Genomic DNA, 19,942 nt, shown 5'->3' on the forward strand with positions numbered 1-19,942 from the left:
ACAATAGCGTTTTGTTAATAGCTCCGGTTACAATTTACTAAATACAGTGTTATGCAATAGTGAGTTCATGCGGTATTTTGTGTATAATAAGAAACTTTGTGTGAAGTGATTTTTGCTGTGCCGATTGTAGGCATTATTAATATGTACATTTGGAAATATTGCTACAAAAGCAAAACTATTTTTAATGCTAGAATATACTTATTATAGTTACGTAATCTACGACTTATTTTGGCATAATAAAAAAATGGCAGCCAGTAAAGTTTGTTCTAGGATATTATGTAGTACGTAGTACCTATCTACTCATATATATAATATACTCATGTATATATAAGATACATATATATTTATCTACTCATATATATAATATGTGGTTCAGTTTTAGAACACATAATTTATCAATCGTGAAAGGTGACGGGTACTTTAAACTCTACCTTCGCATGCACTGAGAGACTTGCTAATACTAGTCTTGGTGTGTCGTGTAAATGGAATTCAACCGCTAACTCTACTTAACAATGTACATAATTATGTTCTTCCAACATGTCGGGCGTAGCTTACTTGGAAATTGAGATAATTTTGCCGATCGATACAATATGTGTCTGTATTTTTTGTAGGTAGAATGGAACTTGTTTATATTTTCTACACTATTTATTACACTAATATATATCAACATGTACGCAATTTATCTACTATAAACAATCTCATTATTTTCTATTTGTAATCGTGGCAACTTTCAATGGCTAAAGAAATGCAATAAATTTACGAGTAGGTATTGTTTTCATGTAATATATTTATAAATATATATTTGATAAATAACATGACAACACGGAGTCGTTGTTTGTAGGCTCATACCTAGGTAGATATAATATTTAACTTCATTTAAACACAGAGCATTTAAAATTGTTCACGTTCATATATTTTAGCTTACGTAGGTATTTTGTATACCTACACTTCTACTTACTACACGTCTTTATCTATGTTTCTAATTATATACCTAAATACTACTGTCTACTTTTCAAAGATCACTTGGCACTAATTAGATTTTAGTTTCATCAAGGGTTTTTAATTAAGAAAATATTATGTCAATCAAACATATATTAAATGAAAATTTGATTAAATTGAACCCAATAATGATATCTTGATGAGGTGCGCGTATTTAATACTCCAAAAACATACTTCATCATTGCATTAACATCTCCATGGTGTGATTAGGTAGTTAGGTGGAATATTGTAGCTAAATGTTTTTAAATATCGAGAAAACGGTATTATAACCATCACAGTACCTGTTATAGTCATGTCATTTAAAAACAGAATTGACGGTTTAACTGCGCAGTGGGAGATTAAACTGTATGATAATTAGGTACATCTGAATGAGTAAATTCCTATGCTTCCTAAACAATGTATATGTGAATTAATAATAATTAATATTTATTATTCTGCCCCGTATAATTATTTAAATTGTCCACTGCGCAGGTCGACCGCCACCTTTTATTTGATGTGACGTGACCTAATTAGCGCAATCATACAGCCATTCCTATAAACATAACAAACCATACCATAGTAAACATAATATCGACATTTCGTTTGAGAAATTGTATTAATTTAAAGTAAAGTTACTCAACGTAACCGCCCGTGTCGGCATTCGTAGAGCGGGGGTAGATAAACGTGCATCTATGCAAAACACGGCAATCGCGTTGCTGGAGACGGCGTCGGCCTTCGAGAGAGCCGTGCTGGAATGTGAGCACCTGGAGGCGTCGGAGCACGGAGGGTTTCGGTGAGAGCGTTGGCACGGCAGCGGCATGGAGGAGCGCGGCCCGCCCGACGTGCCGCTGATCGTGACGCCGCCGGGCGCGGGCGCTGGGGCGGCGCTCACGACGTCGCGGCGCGTGCTCTCCGCGCGCGGCTCGCGCGACGACCCGCCGCCGACCTGGCGCTCCTCGGTGCGCGTGCGCGACACCAGTTTCCGCGGCTCCCGCAAAAGCGTCGTACGACTCGAACCGCCCTGTAATGGCCTCAACGGGTTGCCCGCCATCGGCAAGGAGGTAATACACGTATCTCTGGCTGATTACACGATTGGACTTAATGTATTAATAAAAAAAAATTGTGCTCACACCACAGAGCTTCAGCCTAGTTATTGTGTCGATGTACTTTATGTTGCCGCTATAATGTGACCGTTATTATTTTGAGTAGAATCGATGAGATAATTATAAACCTGAGTCTCAATATTTACATTATATATTTAACAAATCCAATTCATTCAGAAAAGCCTATTTTATTAATTTCATATCTTTATCAATACCATTATCATTCGAGATAGGTAACTAATAAGAGCGATATAGACAAATAAATGTATCTACTATCTAATAAGTAATAATGTTACATAATAAAACACCAAGGTAAGTTACACGCTAACATTACGTGCGAGCTGAGCTTAACCGCCTATGTGCTATTATATTTATGCGTTTTTATAGCTATTAATTTTTTTATTAAAAAAAAATCACTCTTTGGCTTATGCTGAGTGTACATTGTTAATTTCAAATAATTGTTATAAAACGACATATGTTGTACTGTGCTAGCTAAACGCGCTAATTGTAACTTTGGTTTGGTACCCAGTTGACAATTTCAATTTCCGCTCTACGTTCATACTTAACTATAAAAGTCTTCTATCAATATCAATTGTAAGAACTATACTAAGGCAATTTTTAATTTTATTACAGTTAACTTTAACATCTGTCAAATCCGCCATCTACCTTTACAACGCTAAGGTACGTTGTTAAGCGGATCAAACTTTTTAGTTCTAAAATTGCTGATATCAATACGTCTAATAATATATGTTAACTTATTTCTACTTATATACATTGCCAATTATAGAGACTAGACTTTACATTTTAACATGTTATATAATGCAGAAATACAAAATCAAGTATACAGTTATTGGTAATCGAGTATAGTTCATGTTTCACATCGAAAATCCAATTGTCAGTTGGGTCAAATTATATTTTACCACATGTAAGCAATTTTCATTCGAAGTTCATTTCAACATCATACATCTACCGCAATGCAATTATGGATGATTCAGATTATAATGCTGACTGCATTTAGATACGAGTATAAATCAGTTTATAGAACGGGATATCCGATCGGAATTACTACGTATCTACATTACTTTATAGAAAACAATATTTTATAGAAAACAATATACTCCTCAGTAAGTTTTAGGCAGTATTATAGTGTGAATGAATTCATAAGTCAGCAATAAATAAACTAAAATAACAACTCGCAAGATTCGTAATAATGGTAATAAAAAAGCAACAATTTTATGCCATCAATTTAACTATCCCGACTACGCAAAATGCTAAGGAGGGTAATGAGATAATGGTGAGTTACACAATGTGCACTTTTACTTCATTCTTTTTAATTGTATACCTACCTATTTATATTTTTTTTAGTTAATACATTCAGATTCTAAAATATATATATTTAACTTAATATATTATTAAATAGGTACTGTTAAGTAACCAACGATCAAAATAATCAAACAGGTATTTATTGTTAAAACTTAATGTGTAATCATATAGCTTCTTATATAATTTGACTCATCATTCATTATGAATAATATGAATAGATACCAAATTAATAATAAACCAATATTGATATTGAGATGCAAACAAGTTTTATTAATTAGTTTATTTAAAGAGTTAAATACCACAACGGTTATACCCACGGAGCGCTATATAACTTCTAAACCTGCAGGGTTATTATGTAACTCGACCACTCAATATAAAATGGTGCAGTCAAGCTTATTTCGTTGAAATAACTATTTTAGATGATCACCAAAACTAAAATACGATGAAAAACTTTGTAATGACTGTAGTACCTACACAAAGATACATAATAGGCCCGCTGATTCTCGTTCCCATTAATGACAATGATAGTGCTTCGTAACTTTTCTCATTTGCTATGGAATAGCATCGGTGTACGGATAGGTACGTGATTATTTCGAAATGAATGTGGAATACTCGTACAAACTATCAATAAACGTATATTTCATTTTAATACAGAATGCGTTTTTTTTTTAATTTTATCTAGATATCATAATAATGATGATTTATAAGTACAATTTAGAATTTAAACTATCGTGAGTGTTATTCATATTAATATATAGTTATTAATATTACCACGGCACTATCTAAACTGTTCAGTTTGGATCGTACCGCGTTGCAAGAACCAGCTCATGACTAAGAGCCCCGTATGATTTCGAAACTAGTCGGACATACTCCGACATTGTATCACGTGAGTTTTAGCCGTGTTTCATTATCAATTACTATAAGTAAATGTTGTAAATCCTATAACTGATCGACAGACTATTAAATAAGTACTTATAAAGCAAATGATGATTTATAGGCACAAGAGCACGAAATTGTAGGTACTTAGATATTAGGTAGGCCTATGTGTTTTATAGATATAGTGTATTTACAGCTAGGTACCTTTTCAAACTTGGTCTGTAAATACGTCATCATTATCATCGTTAATTTCTACCATATTTGTCTCACTGTTGAGCACGAGTCTCCACTCAGAATGAGAGGGGATAGGCTTTAATCCACCACGCTGGCCCAATGCGGATTGGCTTTGACTTCACACACGTAAAGAATTAAGAAAATTGTCCGGCATGCAGGTTTTCTCAGGCTGTTTTCTTTCACCGTTTGAGACATGTGAAATTTATTTTCTTAAAATGCATACAACTGAAAAGCTGTATAGGCGCATGCCCCGGACCGGATTCCAACCTACGCCCTCCAAATCGAAGGCAGAGGTCATATCCACTGGGCTATCACGTCACAAATACATGGTTTCATTAAATTAGTTACAGTAGTGAATTTCGTAAGAGTAGATGGATAGTTTTTAGAAATAAGATGATTGCCTGTGTGTTGTTTTACTATAGTACTTTAACTTAGTAGTAGATTAACTTCCCGTGGCTGTACCCCAATGAGTTGTTATCAGTTTTTCTTATCAACCTTTTACGTAATCCTCAACTTAGTTCGCTCACTCATTCAGTCAAGAATCTTGGCTTCCGACATCAGAAGTTGGCTTCAGGCTTGTCTTGCGCTACTCTGCGCCAAAAAGCTCGACCGGGGGTCGCAACTTATAGGCCACTTTAGACTTTTCATCGATCTATGCCTAGGTAATGTTTTCCTTTTAATACTACTAAGCTATGGTTCTCCATTACACTTTGTATTGATACGTGAAATGGATAAAAGGATGCTTAGGCTGTTTTACAACAGTGCAGACTCTAGTTATTGTATCTGTATGATTTTCACAAATGAACCTATTAATGTGACAAGATCAACATCAATTGTTTTTGTCGAAACAGAAACCTTTCGGATTTAAGTTCCTTTTTTAGAAATGTATCTATTATTTGGATGTCTTATACCATACCACTGGTAATTGCGAAACTTTGTATGAAATCTTAAAATTGTACTTAGGATTATTTGGTGAAGATTAAAAAAGCTCTTATGATTTTGTTTTGAGGAGATGATTTAAAGGAAATTCGAAGCAGCGATTGGTGGAAACTTGAATGGAACGCAGGTTTTGCTGGACCGTCATATTTAAGTAGGTATCTGCTTGAATGTTATGAAGAAAGAATGTTTTCATATGTAGCATGCAAAGTCTATTAATTATATATATTATTCAAATAAACTATTTAGGTATTTTGATAGAATTTATGTACAAGTCCTAAGTTACGAGAAAAACGGTTTGGTACGTACGAACAATCTGCGATGTTCGAAACAATCGTTGATAGAACGAAACGACCTTCACTCATCTGTTTAATCGAGGAAAAGTGTTATCAAAGTATTAGGATTTTGAAAAAATACGCCTCAAAAACTCTGGCAAGAAATGCCATAATAATAATAATAGCCATAATAATTGGCCAGGAAACTTTTGGGCAACCTTTTTTTTGAACGTACTAAATTTGATATAAAATACTTTTTATCCATTGAAAAGATGGGTGAAGGTCGTTTTTAATACGGATCTTAGACTTTAGCGAGAGACGAAAATCAACGTACCCGCTCGCTCTCAAGACTTCTCAAGAGTTTGTGTGGTGCGCCGCGGACTTCGCATACGCGAAACACTATCACACAGGACATACACTCATGATGTATTCAAAGCCGTCCAAAGCTAGCTGGCCGACCGAGCCAAAGTCAGCCCAAATAAAAAAAGAAGTTATGTTTTATACTTTTTTTTGGATTTCGATGTGTTTATCCAGATTTATCGCTGTAGGTCTTCGTCGACCTACAGCTACTATATAAAAGGTACGCGTCGTCAATACAGGGGGTGGCTTTTCCAATTGCTCGTGTGCAAAGCCTTGAAAAATTGGGACGATCAACCGACACCCTACATAAAGATACGTCAAGAGTTGGGGCTGAAATAATGGTTGTATTCAAATAAGTCTATAATATAGAAACTTTAATCATAAGGAAATGTATTATATTTCTAATGCCTGTTATTTACTTTAAATATACATATTATAAGATTTTATGGTTCAGACGCTCCGTCCTTTACTAAAAATTTTTCAGAGAAGACTTGCATATTAAGCATACTTATAGACTTCACGTAAGTACCTAGTAAGTTCCAAACATGTATGTAGCACGCTCTCTCTTGTCCACAGGTCCTTTCACTGGGCGCGACGGGCGGCCACAAGGGAACGACGCAACCATCCCACCCCTGCACTATCCTCCACCATTCTCCTTATAAGGTAAGTGTCTATATCAGCGGTCCCCGAATTCTTTTGATTTGGAACCCTCTTTGTTTCACAATTTTTCGGCGGAACCCTAGCTTAAGAAAGAAGTAAACTAAAGACGGAAATACACTTACCTCTCGTGGCGTGTGGTAGCGCGCCAGAAGTACATATCGGTTTCATACATTAATTATGGTTATAGATATACTAGTATGTCGTGTCGTGTCACGTCCTGATAAAAATTATCACAAGTGAAACGATTTTCAATATGGAAATCTTCAATTTTCGCGGAACGGAACGGAACCACGGAACACCTTTTCGGAAACGCTGGTCTATATCATGGCAAGAAAAGTAGACTAAAACTCGCTGCATACGTTGCGTGTTTTATCACGGACGAGGCGCGGCGTGGATTTTTTGGAAATACTGTATCATGCAAAATATTTACTCGAAATTGCATGGCTTCACGGTGGTATATGGATAGGTTGGCAATATAGTGTTTATAGTACGACGTTCGTACGAACGTTCTAACTCAGTTCAAAAGCCAACAAAACAACATTAATTTTTAAACTGACAATAATTTAGTTAAATAAAATTTAATGTTGCTAATCTCTCTGAAATACAAACACGGCTTGAATAACAACAATTTCTAGGAAAAATATAAAAAAAAAATATTATTTTACAGTAGTGGTTTAAAAATAAAAAAAAATAGGAATTGCCAAAAAAAATGCCTACAAGCAAATTGTAAGAATTCCAAACGTTATCAACCAGAATGATACGTGTATATAAAAAACTAGCGGACACCCGCAACTTTGTCTGCCCTTTGACCTCCTCCTTCCTTTGACCTCCTTAGCGAATGAGTATTTTTCTTTAAAAGTTTGTCTTAGTTGGTACGAAGTGCACTGGGTCAGATAGTTATGTCAAATATATGTCTGTTTTTTTTTATTTATATACAAAGGAAATTACGACGTTAAGAATAGGAACACTGTTAAGACTAGGTCAGAGTACTGAGCTAAAAACTTTTATTGCTAAATTTTTTGGCACGGCTTTGGTCAGTAAAAAAGTTTGATTGGGGCGGAATCGATTTGAACAGTGCAGTTTATATAATTTTGTGAACTATTTCCGAACGAAGTTTGAGCAATTTTTTTTAATTTCACGAGCATTATTACTATACAGCGTTAGCAACCTATATTCAGATCAGTGCTGAGCTTGAGTCTTCTCTCAGAATGAGAGGGAATAGGTCAATAGTCCACCACGCAGGCCCAATGCGGATTGGTAGACTTCACACACGTAGAAAATTAAGAAAATTCCCTGGTATGCAGGTTTCCTCACGAGTATAAAACAACATTATTTATTGATTTTTTTATAAATTATACGTACCTGAATGTGTTATAACATGCCTGATATAATATTACTTAAGCTGGTATATCATAAACAAATCACTCAACAAATACTCATTATTAACAAACAAATCACTCAGCAAATACAGATTTACATGTCTGAATGCCAGCACGGGTTCCGATCTGGTCGATCTACACTAACAAACCATATAAATTTCGTCGACTATTCTTTGGCCGAAATGGATGGTGGTAAGCAAGTCGACGTGGCTTATTTTGATTTCAAAAAAGCATTTGATCGCGTGGAAATAGATGTACTGATGGAAAAGTTATCGCACATGGGGTTCACACCTAAGCTTTTAGATTTCTTTCAAAATTATTTAACCAACAGACGTCAATATGTACAAATAGCAGGTTACAGGTCAGAATACTACTCAACAAGATCCGGAGTCAGTCAAGGTAGCACGTTAGGTCCTACGTTATTTTTAATTATGATTAATGATTTGCCTTATGTTCTAAAAAGTGCCAAATGTTTGATGTTTGCTGACGATTTAAAATTGTTACTGGGTATCAAAAAATACGAAGACTGCATTTTGCTACAGGAGGATATTAATAACGTAGTTCGATGGTCACATATGAATTGTCTGGAATTTAATGTATCAAAATGTAAAGTCATAACGTTGACGTATAAAAATAACAGTGTTGTCTTTGACTATAAGATATCTGGTGATACTCTGGAGAGGGTATCGCAAATCAGAGATTTAGGTCTGACGGTCGACGCCAAGCTAACTTTTAACGATCATATTAACACAATATGCAAAGAGGCGCATAAGCTTTTAGGATTTGTATTGCGGCAGAGTAAGCGTTTCACTAATCCGTTAATACTTTATACATTGTACAATGCATATGTCCGCAGTAAGATGGAGTACAACTCACCTGTCTGGAGTCCGTTATGTGCTACTCATACACTTACCGTTGAGAAAGTCCAAAAAAAATTCGCGCGTGGTTTGTATAAAAAAATTTACGGTTATTACCCATATTTGTACCCTTCCTTGTTTGTGTCTGGTATGGTGGGGCTAGACACTCTGGAGTTAAGGCGAAAGAGAGCTATTCTCATCCATTACTTCCTGCTAATACACAATAAAGTGGATAACTCGGACGCACTGTCGCGATGTGCCTTGTCGGTTCGAGAACCAGGCAAGTTGCTTCGGTCGTGTCGTAAGCGACCTTTTTTCGCTACCAAGTCGTTCCGTACGCAATATGCTCGAAATGCCCCAACTAATCGGGTACTGTCGATGCTCAATTCGTTGATTGCTCAGCGCCAAGATCTAAATATTTTTGATATAAAACTTCATGTATTTATTGATATTGTAAACAGCTGTGAATTTTAATTTTAATTTTATAGAAATATGCAATTTATGTGTTTGTATTGTATAGTGTATTGTAATTTGTTTATCTGTTATATTGGTATATTGTAAGTCTGTACTTTGTATGCGTTTTGGCTTAGCTGTAAGCATACTAAGGATATATAATAAATAAATAAATAAATAAATAAATAAAAACGTGTGGCACTCGGGGACTGCCGCGGTAAAGCTTTTGTATCAACTTATGCAATTATAATTATCTATTTTTTATTTTATTCATGCAGTATTTCTTTTTCTTTAATATTAATTCAAGTTACACTTTTTGATCGTGGTGACCGATAAGAAAACAAATTTTTCTTTTATTAAATTAATAAAAAGTTAATATTGTTTAAAATATTTTTATTATTTTACAATACATGTGGGTTTTATTATCTTACAGTAGCTGTAGGTTATTCAGGAATATTTATAATTTTCGTAGAGTCGTACAATACGTCTAATCGCACGCACACAACGCCGTGTCGAAGACTGCCGAACTGAAACGACGTTAGACGATGCACGGCCTTCAAGCCACACCTCCGTGCCCGTCGGAGTGGGGAGCGTGAGGTTTTTTCGTTACGGAATTTCTGGATTCGGTCCCCGCGCTCAAGGCCCGCGATAGAAGCTATGCAATAGCTTAATAGACTTATAAATATTTGTAAATGAGGATAATTAACAGTACCACAGCCTATCAAGTAGGTATAACTTATAATAATATTGCGCATTATCGAAAAATTTGTCGCCACAATTTTTATCAATGTTTGAGTATATAACAACTCATTTAGTTTTTATGTGTAGTAGAGCTTTTTAGGTGTCCTGAATTAAAGAAAGAATCTCATAATCTTACAAGCAACTTCAAGTTTTTTGGGGCGTAAACTGCGGTCTTTCTAGCGAGAGTTTCAGTACGCAATTACGCTCTAAACTGTATGCACGCTAGGCTGTGTTAATAAGCAGTACTTTGGGGAATTCATTTTATAGTTTGCGCTGGTGAATAAAAAATGTTTGTCGCATCGACCTCGCTCGTTATGAGCACGCAAAAGCGGAACTTACGCTTACACGAAACCCATTTTCTTTCCAGGCAATTATTAGTACAACTCTGTTGAAATATTTTTAGTTTTATATTTTACATACACTAAATACAAGATATTGTTCCTTAGCTCAACGGTAAGAACGGTCGGACTCACGGTCGCGGTGGAGGTTCGATCCCCTCCCATTTATTATTGTCGTACCCACTCCCAATATACAATTTACAATAGTCTTTGCCTACTACTTGGAGGGGAATGAGTATATTGGTCATATTTAAAAGATATGGCAAATATTCTTTGCTTTCATTATCCGAGATAATAATTTTATTTTCTATAGCATGTACCGTCAGTGTCTATAACGTATTAGCTTCTCGTGACAATTTACAAGAAGCTAGTGATATTATATTTATGGCAAGAACAAAGTTGAAATTTACAAAATAAATAATTTGTGTCATAAAAGGGAAACCATCTCTCAGTCTGCTAGATTCAATGGCTCGAATTTGATGTCAGTCAATAGATGTGTGGGACCGAATGCTATGCACCCTACAATATTATGAGAGTACCAGCATTTTACTGCGTGTTGGTACATACAATACCAATGCGTTAACTTAAACGTAAATTACTACGGTAAAAATTTTGGATTACATACTGGGCATAGGAACGTAAGGGGCGAATATTCCAGGTCCTAGGGACAAGACTTTTGTTTCAGTAAATTAATATTTTGTTATTTGGAGTTTAAATAGCAAAGCCTGTAAATTATGTATCTCAGTGCACGATTTAACGCATGAGCCGTTATATCGTTTTTCATTTTTCATGATTATGTTCTCAAATACTTGATATTTCAACTAAATTACCTTGACAACGTTATTTAAGTTATTGGCAATGTTTTTTTTACGATTCCAACATGATTATTTCAACGAGAATATATTAATCATTGCTTTTTCGTTAATCGTTATAATAATGTTACTACTTGCTACAATACTAATGTCACTTTACGTTAATTGATGATAATTGTGTCATTTTGTTGAAAAAAAAAATGTGAGATAATCGCAAAAACGAAAATACGATAAACATTTATGAAGTGGCTTATGTTTTGTATCGTACACTGAGATATATAATTAACAGGGGCTCTCCACTACAAGTAAAGCTTTCACTAATTGCGTTAAATTTTATTCTGCATTCAACTTATTGCAGTGAGCATCAGTTGAAATACAGCTTATTGATTAGTGCGAGTATTAGATCAATTATAGAAGGACCAGTTTAGCACGAACAAAATTTTCTCTCATTTTCAATGGAAAACGAACTTAGATTTGGTATATATCGTATATTAAATCGTTTTAGCCAGTTTTTTACACCTTTCAACTACACAAAAAGATATATATACGCTATTTAACCAACGAACACGATTACTATGTAATATCGATTCTATAAAGACAAGTTTTTATAATCGCATTAGATCGTTGATCATATACTTTGGCGGAAAAGTAACGTCTAACGAGGCAGGTTCTTTAGAATACTTGGTCTGTGGTACGAGTTTAATGCAACCATACACGTACCTATTATTGTGTCCTGCGCTAATGAGCGTCGCGTTGAAAATATTTAATCTTTTAATCTATATAAATAAAAAATCCGGCCAAGTGCGTATTGGCCTACGCGCAGTGTCGGGTTCCGTAGATTAAATTAGCGCTTTAAAACCTTTTATTGTAAAAATACCGATAGCAATAGACACTATGGGATAGACAAGGAAAAGTCGCCTCACTTTACATCTAGAAAAGGAACCCTAAAGTTTAATTTTTCAAACTTTCATTTTACCGTTTTATAGACGTCATCTATATTCCATGCATCAGCTTTATAGTTATAATAGACTCTGAGATATCTCACTAACAACTTTATCTATTTAATTAACAATGGAATTAGTATGCGATTTTTGAATTTCAATTACGTTTTTCAAGTTGGTCGACTGTAACTCTTCAAATAGCAATGACTACCTAACTGTTATAGTTTTCCAATTTCATTATTTGTGATTTTTTCACGTATCCATAAACAACCCTTTAGCGTGTTTGGGACACTTGACTCTAAAACAAATAGCTCTTAAAACCTTAGTACTTTACAAACGGATCCCTAAATCGAAAAATATGAGGGGTGTGTTAGTCACCCCTCATATTTTTCAAAGTCCTATAAATATGGTAGGCAGTAGACCAGGGATTTTTAGGGTAAGAGTAGGGTAGGGGTAGGGTTGGGGTAGGGGTAGGGAAGGACTAGAGTAAGAGTAGGTTAAATGTAGGGGTAGGCTAGGTGTAGGGTATGAGTGGGGTAGAGTAGGGTAGGGGTAAGGTAGGAGTTGGGTAAGGTAGGGTAGGGGTAGTGTGGGAGTATTGTAGGGGTAGGGAAAAAATGCACATACGAGGATTTCAATGCGAAGCTTGACCTAGTCCGCTAGTTTTAAATATAAAATGTGGTTAAGTAATAATTATTTTACCAATCGATATATAATTTTTTTTTAATTAAATATTGTTATACAAAGATCTAAATGAAAAAATAGTTGCATTATGTTATAAGTTATATGGCGTTTGTCTAGCTCCTTGTAATACCCTAAGAGTTGTCTTCTTAATGCTTATTAAATAAGGATTTTTCCAGATTGCTTAATTTTATTACTAGTACATATCCTGATCGACAACGTTATGCACGACACTGGTCTAGCTATTTTTGTTTGAAGAGATCGATATGGTTCCTAGCTACACGTCACTATAATCCGTATTCTAGCTAATTAAGTGTTAGGGGATTTTAATATAATTAAAAATTGTTAAAGTATTGTAGGTAGTATCGCATGAAAAATTTTTTAATAATTGAAATTGTGAAATTATGTTTTTAAAAATTACTACTTTGTACATCGTTTATGTACTTAACATAAATATATACACACGTTAACACCTTGAACGTATTGTTTCAGGCCGCTTGGGATTGGTTGATCCTCATACTGGTCATCTACACCGCTATATTCACCCCCTACGTGGCCGCATTTCAGCTAAATGAGCCAGACTTCGACAAGCGCTCGCGCGGGTTTGGCCAGGATCCCATTGTTGTTATTGATATGATAGGTAATTTTATTATGTATCATCCAATATCAATATATCAGACAATATTTTTATTATTTAGGTACTAGCCGACGCTCCGCGGCGAACGTTTCCCTAGCGTAATTCTCGTACCCGTAAGAATACAGGGATAAAGACATTGCCTATGACATTTACAAATAACGTAGCTTTCTTGTTGTGAAAGAATTTTCAAAATTGGTTCAGTAGATTCAGAAATTACCCCCTACGATACAACAAAGTTTACCCCTTTGTAATTGTTAGTATAGACAATATATATAATACCTACATCTCACACCGATTACCTTCTATAGGACCTGCCTCGCTAGAGGTTACCCCTCTGTCATAACTATAAGATCATTATCTAATGTGTTCATACAAACTGCGTCTATAGAATCGATGTTTCATTGTGTTAGAATTACACGTGTGTATTACACATTATTATAAAATTTATAGTTGTGTGTAGTCTCGAAAATATTCAACACCAATAAATATACCCTGTGCTAAGGACACAGGGTATATATTATTATAAAAAACAACAGTCAATTTTGTTGGTGAATTTGAGTGCGTTACAAGTCCAATAGAAGGTAATCGGTCTTAGGCTTACATTGATGGACTGACACCTCAGAACGTAGAACGTTAAAGCTAACGCTATAATTTCGCGATTGGCACATCTAATTCAGAGCACCACATAATTTTCACTTAAATTAATAATTATAGTTCTTGTAATTTTACATATTTAAATAGTACAACTGCTATTTGTGACAGAACTTATCCGAGGTTTATTTCCCACTAATCAACGCTTCTGTCGTAAAAGCAGCTTTGCTGAATTTCAGTCAAACAGGTAATAGTTGGTGGTGTAATTATTACACTAGAACACTTTATAGGACGCGTTTTTGCATATTATCCTGCAAAGTTTTACTTTGTTTATATGAGATATTGCTCCAAAAATAAATGAAATATTTTTGTATAGATAAATATCTGTATTGTTATTGTTTGCAGTTGACGTCACGTTCATAATAGATATCCTAATCAACTTCCGCACGACGTACGTGAACGCCGCGGACGAGGTGGAGTCGGATCCCGCCAAGATCGCGATGCACTACCTGCGCGGATGGTTCCTCATCGACCTGGTCGCCGCCATTCCCTTCGACCTTCTTCTCTTCGGGACCGACACCGATGAAGTGAGCCGCCTTTACCTCGCACGCATTCACCAAACCTTATCACATAAACACACGACTAAAATAGTAATAGTACCTAAATAAATGCCTGAACTAGAGGGTAATAGCAACCAGACGATCAATTGTCCGAAATCAGACAATAACAAAACTATACCCAACGTCATAATAACAGTCAACACAACCAGTAGAACGGAGAAATAATTAAAAGTGTTAGGCACGATATTAAATATATACCTACCTCTTGTGTAAGATTAAAATCGCGGAACACGATTCTCGAATGATAAAATGGATCGTTAGAAAAGTAGGTCGAGTTGTATTTTTACGAAGATTACTTAAAGGGGAAGAAAAACAGAATAGTATTTAAATAAACGAAGGCCAGTGTTAGTTTCGGACAAATGAAGCTCTGGATAAAAAATATTAGCAAATCACGTACAGTAGTGGAATGCAGTTAACGCAGCTGTCACATGAATACTATGACACTATTCTACTAAACGATATATGCCGATCACAAAGCCCCACATATTTAACAAATTGGCTGGTTATAGCTATATATTTATCCTCTCCCCATCATATACGATATTATTTTTGAAACCGATGTTTATTATTTCGAAATTATTTTATTTTGTGTAACTATAATTTGTTATATAAGAAATCCCATAATTAGCAATTTATGTATTAGGTATCTTTCCTGGTACGTTTTCCAAACAAATTATGATTTGATTATGAATATCATAAAGCCGGTATGTTCGAGAGCCCAAGGTGGGTGCGTACTGAATTTGTAATACCGTTTCTTGTTACAGCAGGGGCTGGAAAGTGATGAGGTATACCATCTTTGTGAACTATTTTTATGTTGCTGCCACTATTTTATTACATTTTAGTTTTTATACTTTCAAATTAATTTCCACTAGCCATTTTAAATCCACTAAGCGAATGCGTTAATGGAAGATGAGGACGCTTCCCATGAGCAAATTTGTTTTTGAATTTCACACAGCGCCAATTATAAGAAGTGCCCACTCGCCTTATCACGAGCTTCGCCACCTGTTCCGACAATATAACGAGGCGAGAATACTTTACTATCGAACGATACGAGTCCTGCATTGATATTTGAATGTAGTCACGGCTTTGCTCTACCTTTAGTGCATAAATGCAGTATAGACTTTGAAAGTTACATCTCAGGTTTTGTTTTATGCAAGGTAGCTTGATATTATATTAATTACATAGTATTGACAACTCATATATTTTGTTTCCTGCAGAGGCGTAGAACGCAACTAGAGGCAAGGTAATGGCGGCCTTCATCTTTTAGCATGACGTTAACAAAAATTCGATACCCAAGGTTACACACCCAAGGTTGTACACAAAGAGTAAAGTTTAAAACAATGTTTGGATTTTTTGTCAATATAATTTTAAAAGTAATGTTCCCTACCTACCTCCTTATAAATTTTAGCCTAGTTTTGCTAAGCTAACAATATTTATTAATCCACTTATTGATGTTTTGTGTATTTGAAATTAGTAGCTGTATTCTATAGTTTCCAGACGGTTTGCAAAATATTATATAGTTTCAACTCAACATTTAACAAAGGTTTTAATAAAACATAAACTATCCAGTGCCTACATAAACAACAATTAAATTTTCCCAAGGGGAATTTAATAAATTACGCTCTGTGTGGATTATATTATCCAACGTAATTATTTTTATACTACCCTTTATAAATATTATGTACCACAAATTTTACCGTTCCGGTAATATTCTGTGCACCGGAGTCAAATACATATAGTTTTTGAAAAAACTAAATAAAATATTTTATATATGTTTTAAGGATTTTTTTAAGTAAACTTAAAGATAGACTTTATTTACATAGTCTTTAAGTTTACTATCTTCCGAAGTTAAGGTTGAGTTTTGAAGGTACCCATGCATATTCCGAAACGCAAATATGGGAAAAAAACGAAAACCGTTAAACAAAAGAAGGTAATGATATAATGTGATGGGCATAAATGAAAATTAATAATATGATAACTTATAAATAGTGTCATTATGTTTTACGATTAATAAACACTAAACATTAAAGTATAATGTAATAACTAAAGGTGAGAAAATAGTGTCGAATTTATCTCGACATACAATCGGAAATTCAATAGAGAGTGTCAGATAAAAATAAATATAATAAATAAATTATAGGAGTTTCCAAAGTAGGCGCATCTTTTTACCTAATGATCAAATATATAATTGACAAAGGAAAGGTTGAGAAAGACATGCTTTTATCTTGCATTAAGTTACAAAGCCATTGCATAAGATTATGATTATGATTCGTTATTTTTTTTTATATTAGGCAGAACATAATATCTAAATATATATTGTCATAAGCTTACTTCATAGAAGTTCAAGGCACGAAGTGCACAGAGCTTGGTAGTAAATACGCTCACACTTCCCAGACGAATATTTCTGTAAAAAATCGCATTATCACAACATAACAAAGCACTGAACTACTATATGTATCAAAAACATATTGCATTCCTGTGGCACCCACCTTACATTAAACCATAAACCCTATCTAACTAACAGATGTTTATGTTTATTATTCTAAAATAATTTTTGTTTCTTTAATCCCTTGAGATTTTTAATTTACTTTTTTTATTTTAAGTATTTCAATTAAAATTTAGTTGTTAATTAAAAAAGTATTTTTTTTATTATAACTTCATTAATTTTATCACTAAAAACATTGTAATTAGACTAAAATCGACAATAAAATCATTGGATTGTTGTTAAACGCCGTTGTACAAAGAAATAAAGATATATCTATTGCATATAGAGTAATATAAGGAAATTAGTTTTGGGTAATGGACATTTGACATATATTATAAGTACCTACATATACAAGTAGTTGGGTCCCCCTGTGCTTCAACTACACAATCGTCATCGCACCTGTAACTAAACACTATCATGATATTGTATTAATGGTATGCATAGATATAATAGTAGAAGATCCAGTTTAACATCAACATTCCTTAATCTGTATTTTTGATTAGTGTATTAAGTATACCCAGCCAGGCGACCTCCACCAAACTGGTCAAAGGTAATTCAAATTACCTTTAAAGCTAAATCTTCAACGTTTTTAATTCGAACAGCTAGAGTATGTAACGTCCTTTTTGAGTCTGTCTTCTGACACCTATGCATTCAATCAGAAGGCCTAGTGGCAGTTTAACACTGTGACGATCACGTTAACGTACACGCGAATTTCTAAGGAATTGAAACAGCGCCATCTAGTGGCACCACTGCACAACTGTTTCAATTCCATATAAATTCGCGTTTACGTTAACGCGATAGCAACAGTATGAAAAGATTGAAAACTCCCACTAGGTACCCTGGTTGATTAGGCATACTATAGTCGTGTCCCAAATTAGACTTCATACCTTCTCTTCATGGCATTATTGTCGTCAATCGCAAGCTTTTATAACTATAAAATAAAATTTCGTGCCACATGGTATGTGAAAGTTTCTATTTCGTCAATAAAAACTAATTCAAAGGTATAAATAAAATTGGATGCACCTGGATTAACATTCAAGATCAAGTTGGTTAATCTCCAAAACGAGTAGGTATACCTTATTCATTGTCTAAGGTGACATTTTCTTAAATTACCTCTGATTAAAACTACAGATGAAGAATGATGTAAAGCGGGATCTTAGGCCATAAAAAAATTCTAGGTACTAACGCATCAGATACGTATGAGTGATGGGGCTACGTAATTTAGGTAGGTAGTCCTAGTTAAATGTCCTCAATTCAAACTAGGTTAGCTTTAAGTCGATAAGAGTTCTTAGCGTTTTGCCTTGATAATTTTTAGTTTAGTCAATACAAAAGCAACGGCATATTCCTACGTTGAATGTAATAAATAGAATTATACAATTTTATGCACCGCAACCTAATAAGAAGCCAGCTAATTTAATAGTTTTAAACAACGCTTGTAATTGCAAAACCTGTATGGCTGAAGTCGGAAGACGCATCGTGTATCCATAGACAAACTTCTGCTTGGTTGAAGTGAACATCGCTGCGAAGCCTCATTAATGCTACTTAGTAATACGCGAACGTTCATAAACTGCTTGGGTTCGGTATGCGGCTAAAGAGATTGCTTCTCGTGATCACTGTTCAGCTTCTTCAGTGTGCTTTCTGTGTTCGCAGACGACTACCCTCATCGGTCTGTTGAAAACGGCTCGGTTGTTGCGCCTGGTACGAGTGGCGCGTAAGATTGACCGATACTCGGAATACGGCACCGCTGTCCTCCTCCTTCTCATGGCTACCTTTGTCCTTATTGCGCACTGGCTCGCTTGTATATGGTAAGCACAGATTTGTTATACTACACTGGCGTACTGTGGAGCGCGTTTTAAGTTGTGTTAATGTTTAAGGTACGCGATCGGAAGCTGGGAGAGACCTCAACTGCCTGCCCCTATTGGTTGGCTTGACGCTCTCGCTAACGATGTACAGGCTACTTACGACAACTCCACGGGACCGACTCTGAGGTACTTTTAGACTAGGAAGTTGTTATGAACATTTAGAGAAAGCTTTAATCAGTTTGAGCTATTTATGACAATACAAGCGTAAACATTCTATAACCTAGGGATGTACCTACATGGAGCAGATGTATGGAATTCACAGATTATTTCACAAATTTGTCTTTATTTTAGATCTCGATACATCACAGCTTTATACTTCACCTGTACTTCTTTGACGAGCGTCGGCTTCGGGAATGTTGCGCCTAACACTGACCTGGAAAAAGGATTTACGATATTTGTCATGCTTGTAGGATGTACGTAATTATTAAATTTAAATTTAATTACGTAAATTGAAGAAAATTATTATTCAATCTCAATTTGCAATATAGTTGGACGATAATAGACACTGCCTACATAAGTTATCTGCAACTTATTTATTATACATTCATTTATTAAAACGATAATTATTTTACAGCATTAATGTACGCTAGCATATTCGGTAACGTATCAGCAATAATCCAAAGGTTGTACTCCGGCACAGCGCGGTACCACACCCAAATATTAAGAGTCCGAGAATTCATCCGATTCCATCAGGTAATAAAAAAATTTAAAATACTTGAAATATTTAGATTCTAAATTACTTGCTTTTCGTTTTGATCTAAAATATCGCCTGTTACCTTACTTAAATTTCACTGTGCACA

At 34.9% G+C, this 19,942-nt stretch overlaps 1 protein-coding gene across 1 annotated transcript in view; it reads left to right on the plus strand.

Annotated features, from left to right (window-relative positions):
- Positions 1-395: 395 nt before the first annotated feature.
- Positions 396-19,942, plus strand: part of LOC112043275 (potassium voltage-gated channel unc-103-like) — a 38,678-nt gene continuing 19,131 nt past the window's right edge. The window contains exons 1-8 of the mRNA XM_052891464.1: positions 396-2,039; positions 6,662-6,748; positions 13,440-13,587; positions 14,581-14,762; positions 18,931-19,085; positions 19,155-19,268; positions 19,434-19,555; positions 19,717-19,835. Of these exons, the coding sequence (XP_052747424.1) occupies positions 1,797-2,039; positions 6,662-6,748; positions 13,440-13,587; positions 14,581-14,762; positions 18,931-19,085; positions 19,155-19,268; positions 19,434-19,555; positions 19,717-19,835 (1,170 nt within the window). The 5' untranslated portion in view covers positions 396-1,796. The remainder of the gene's footprint in view (positions 2,040-6,661; positions 6,749-13,439; positions 13,588-14,580; positions 14,763-18,930; positions 19,086-19,154; positions 19,269-19,433; positions 19,556-19,716; positions 19,836-19,942) is intronic.

The sequence above is a fragment of the Bicyclus anynana genome, chromosome 4 (genome assembly GCF_947172395.1).
Source record: "Bicyclus anynana chromosome 4, ilBicAnyn1.1, whole genome shotgun sequence".
Lineage (NCBI taxonomy): Eukaryota > Metazoa > Arthropoda > Insecta > Lepidoptera > Nymphalidae > Bicyclus > Bicyclus anynana.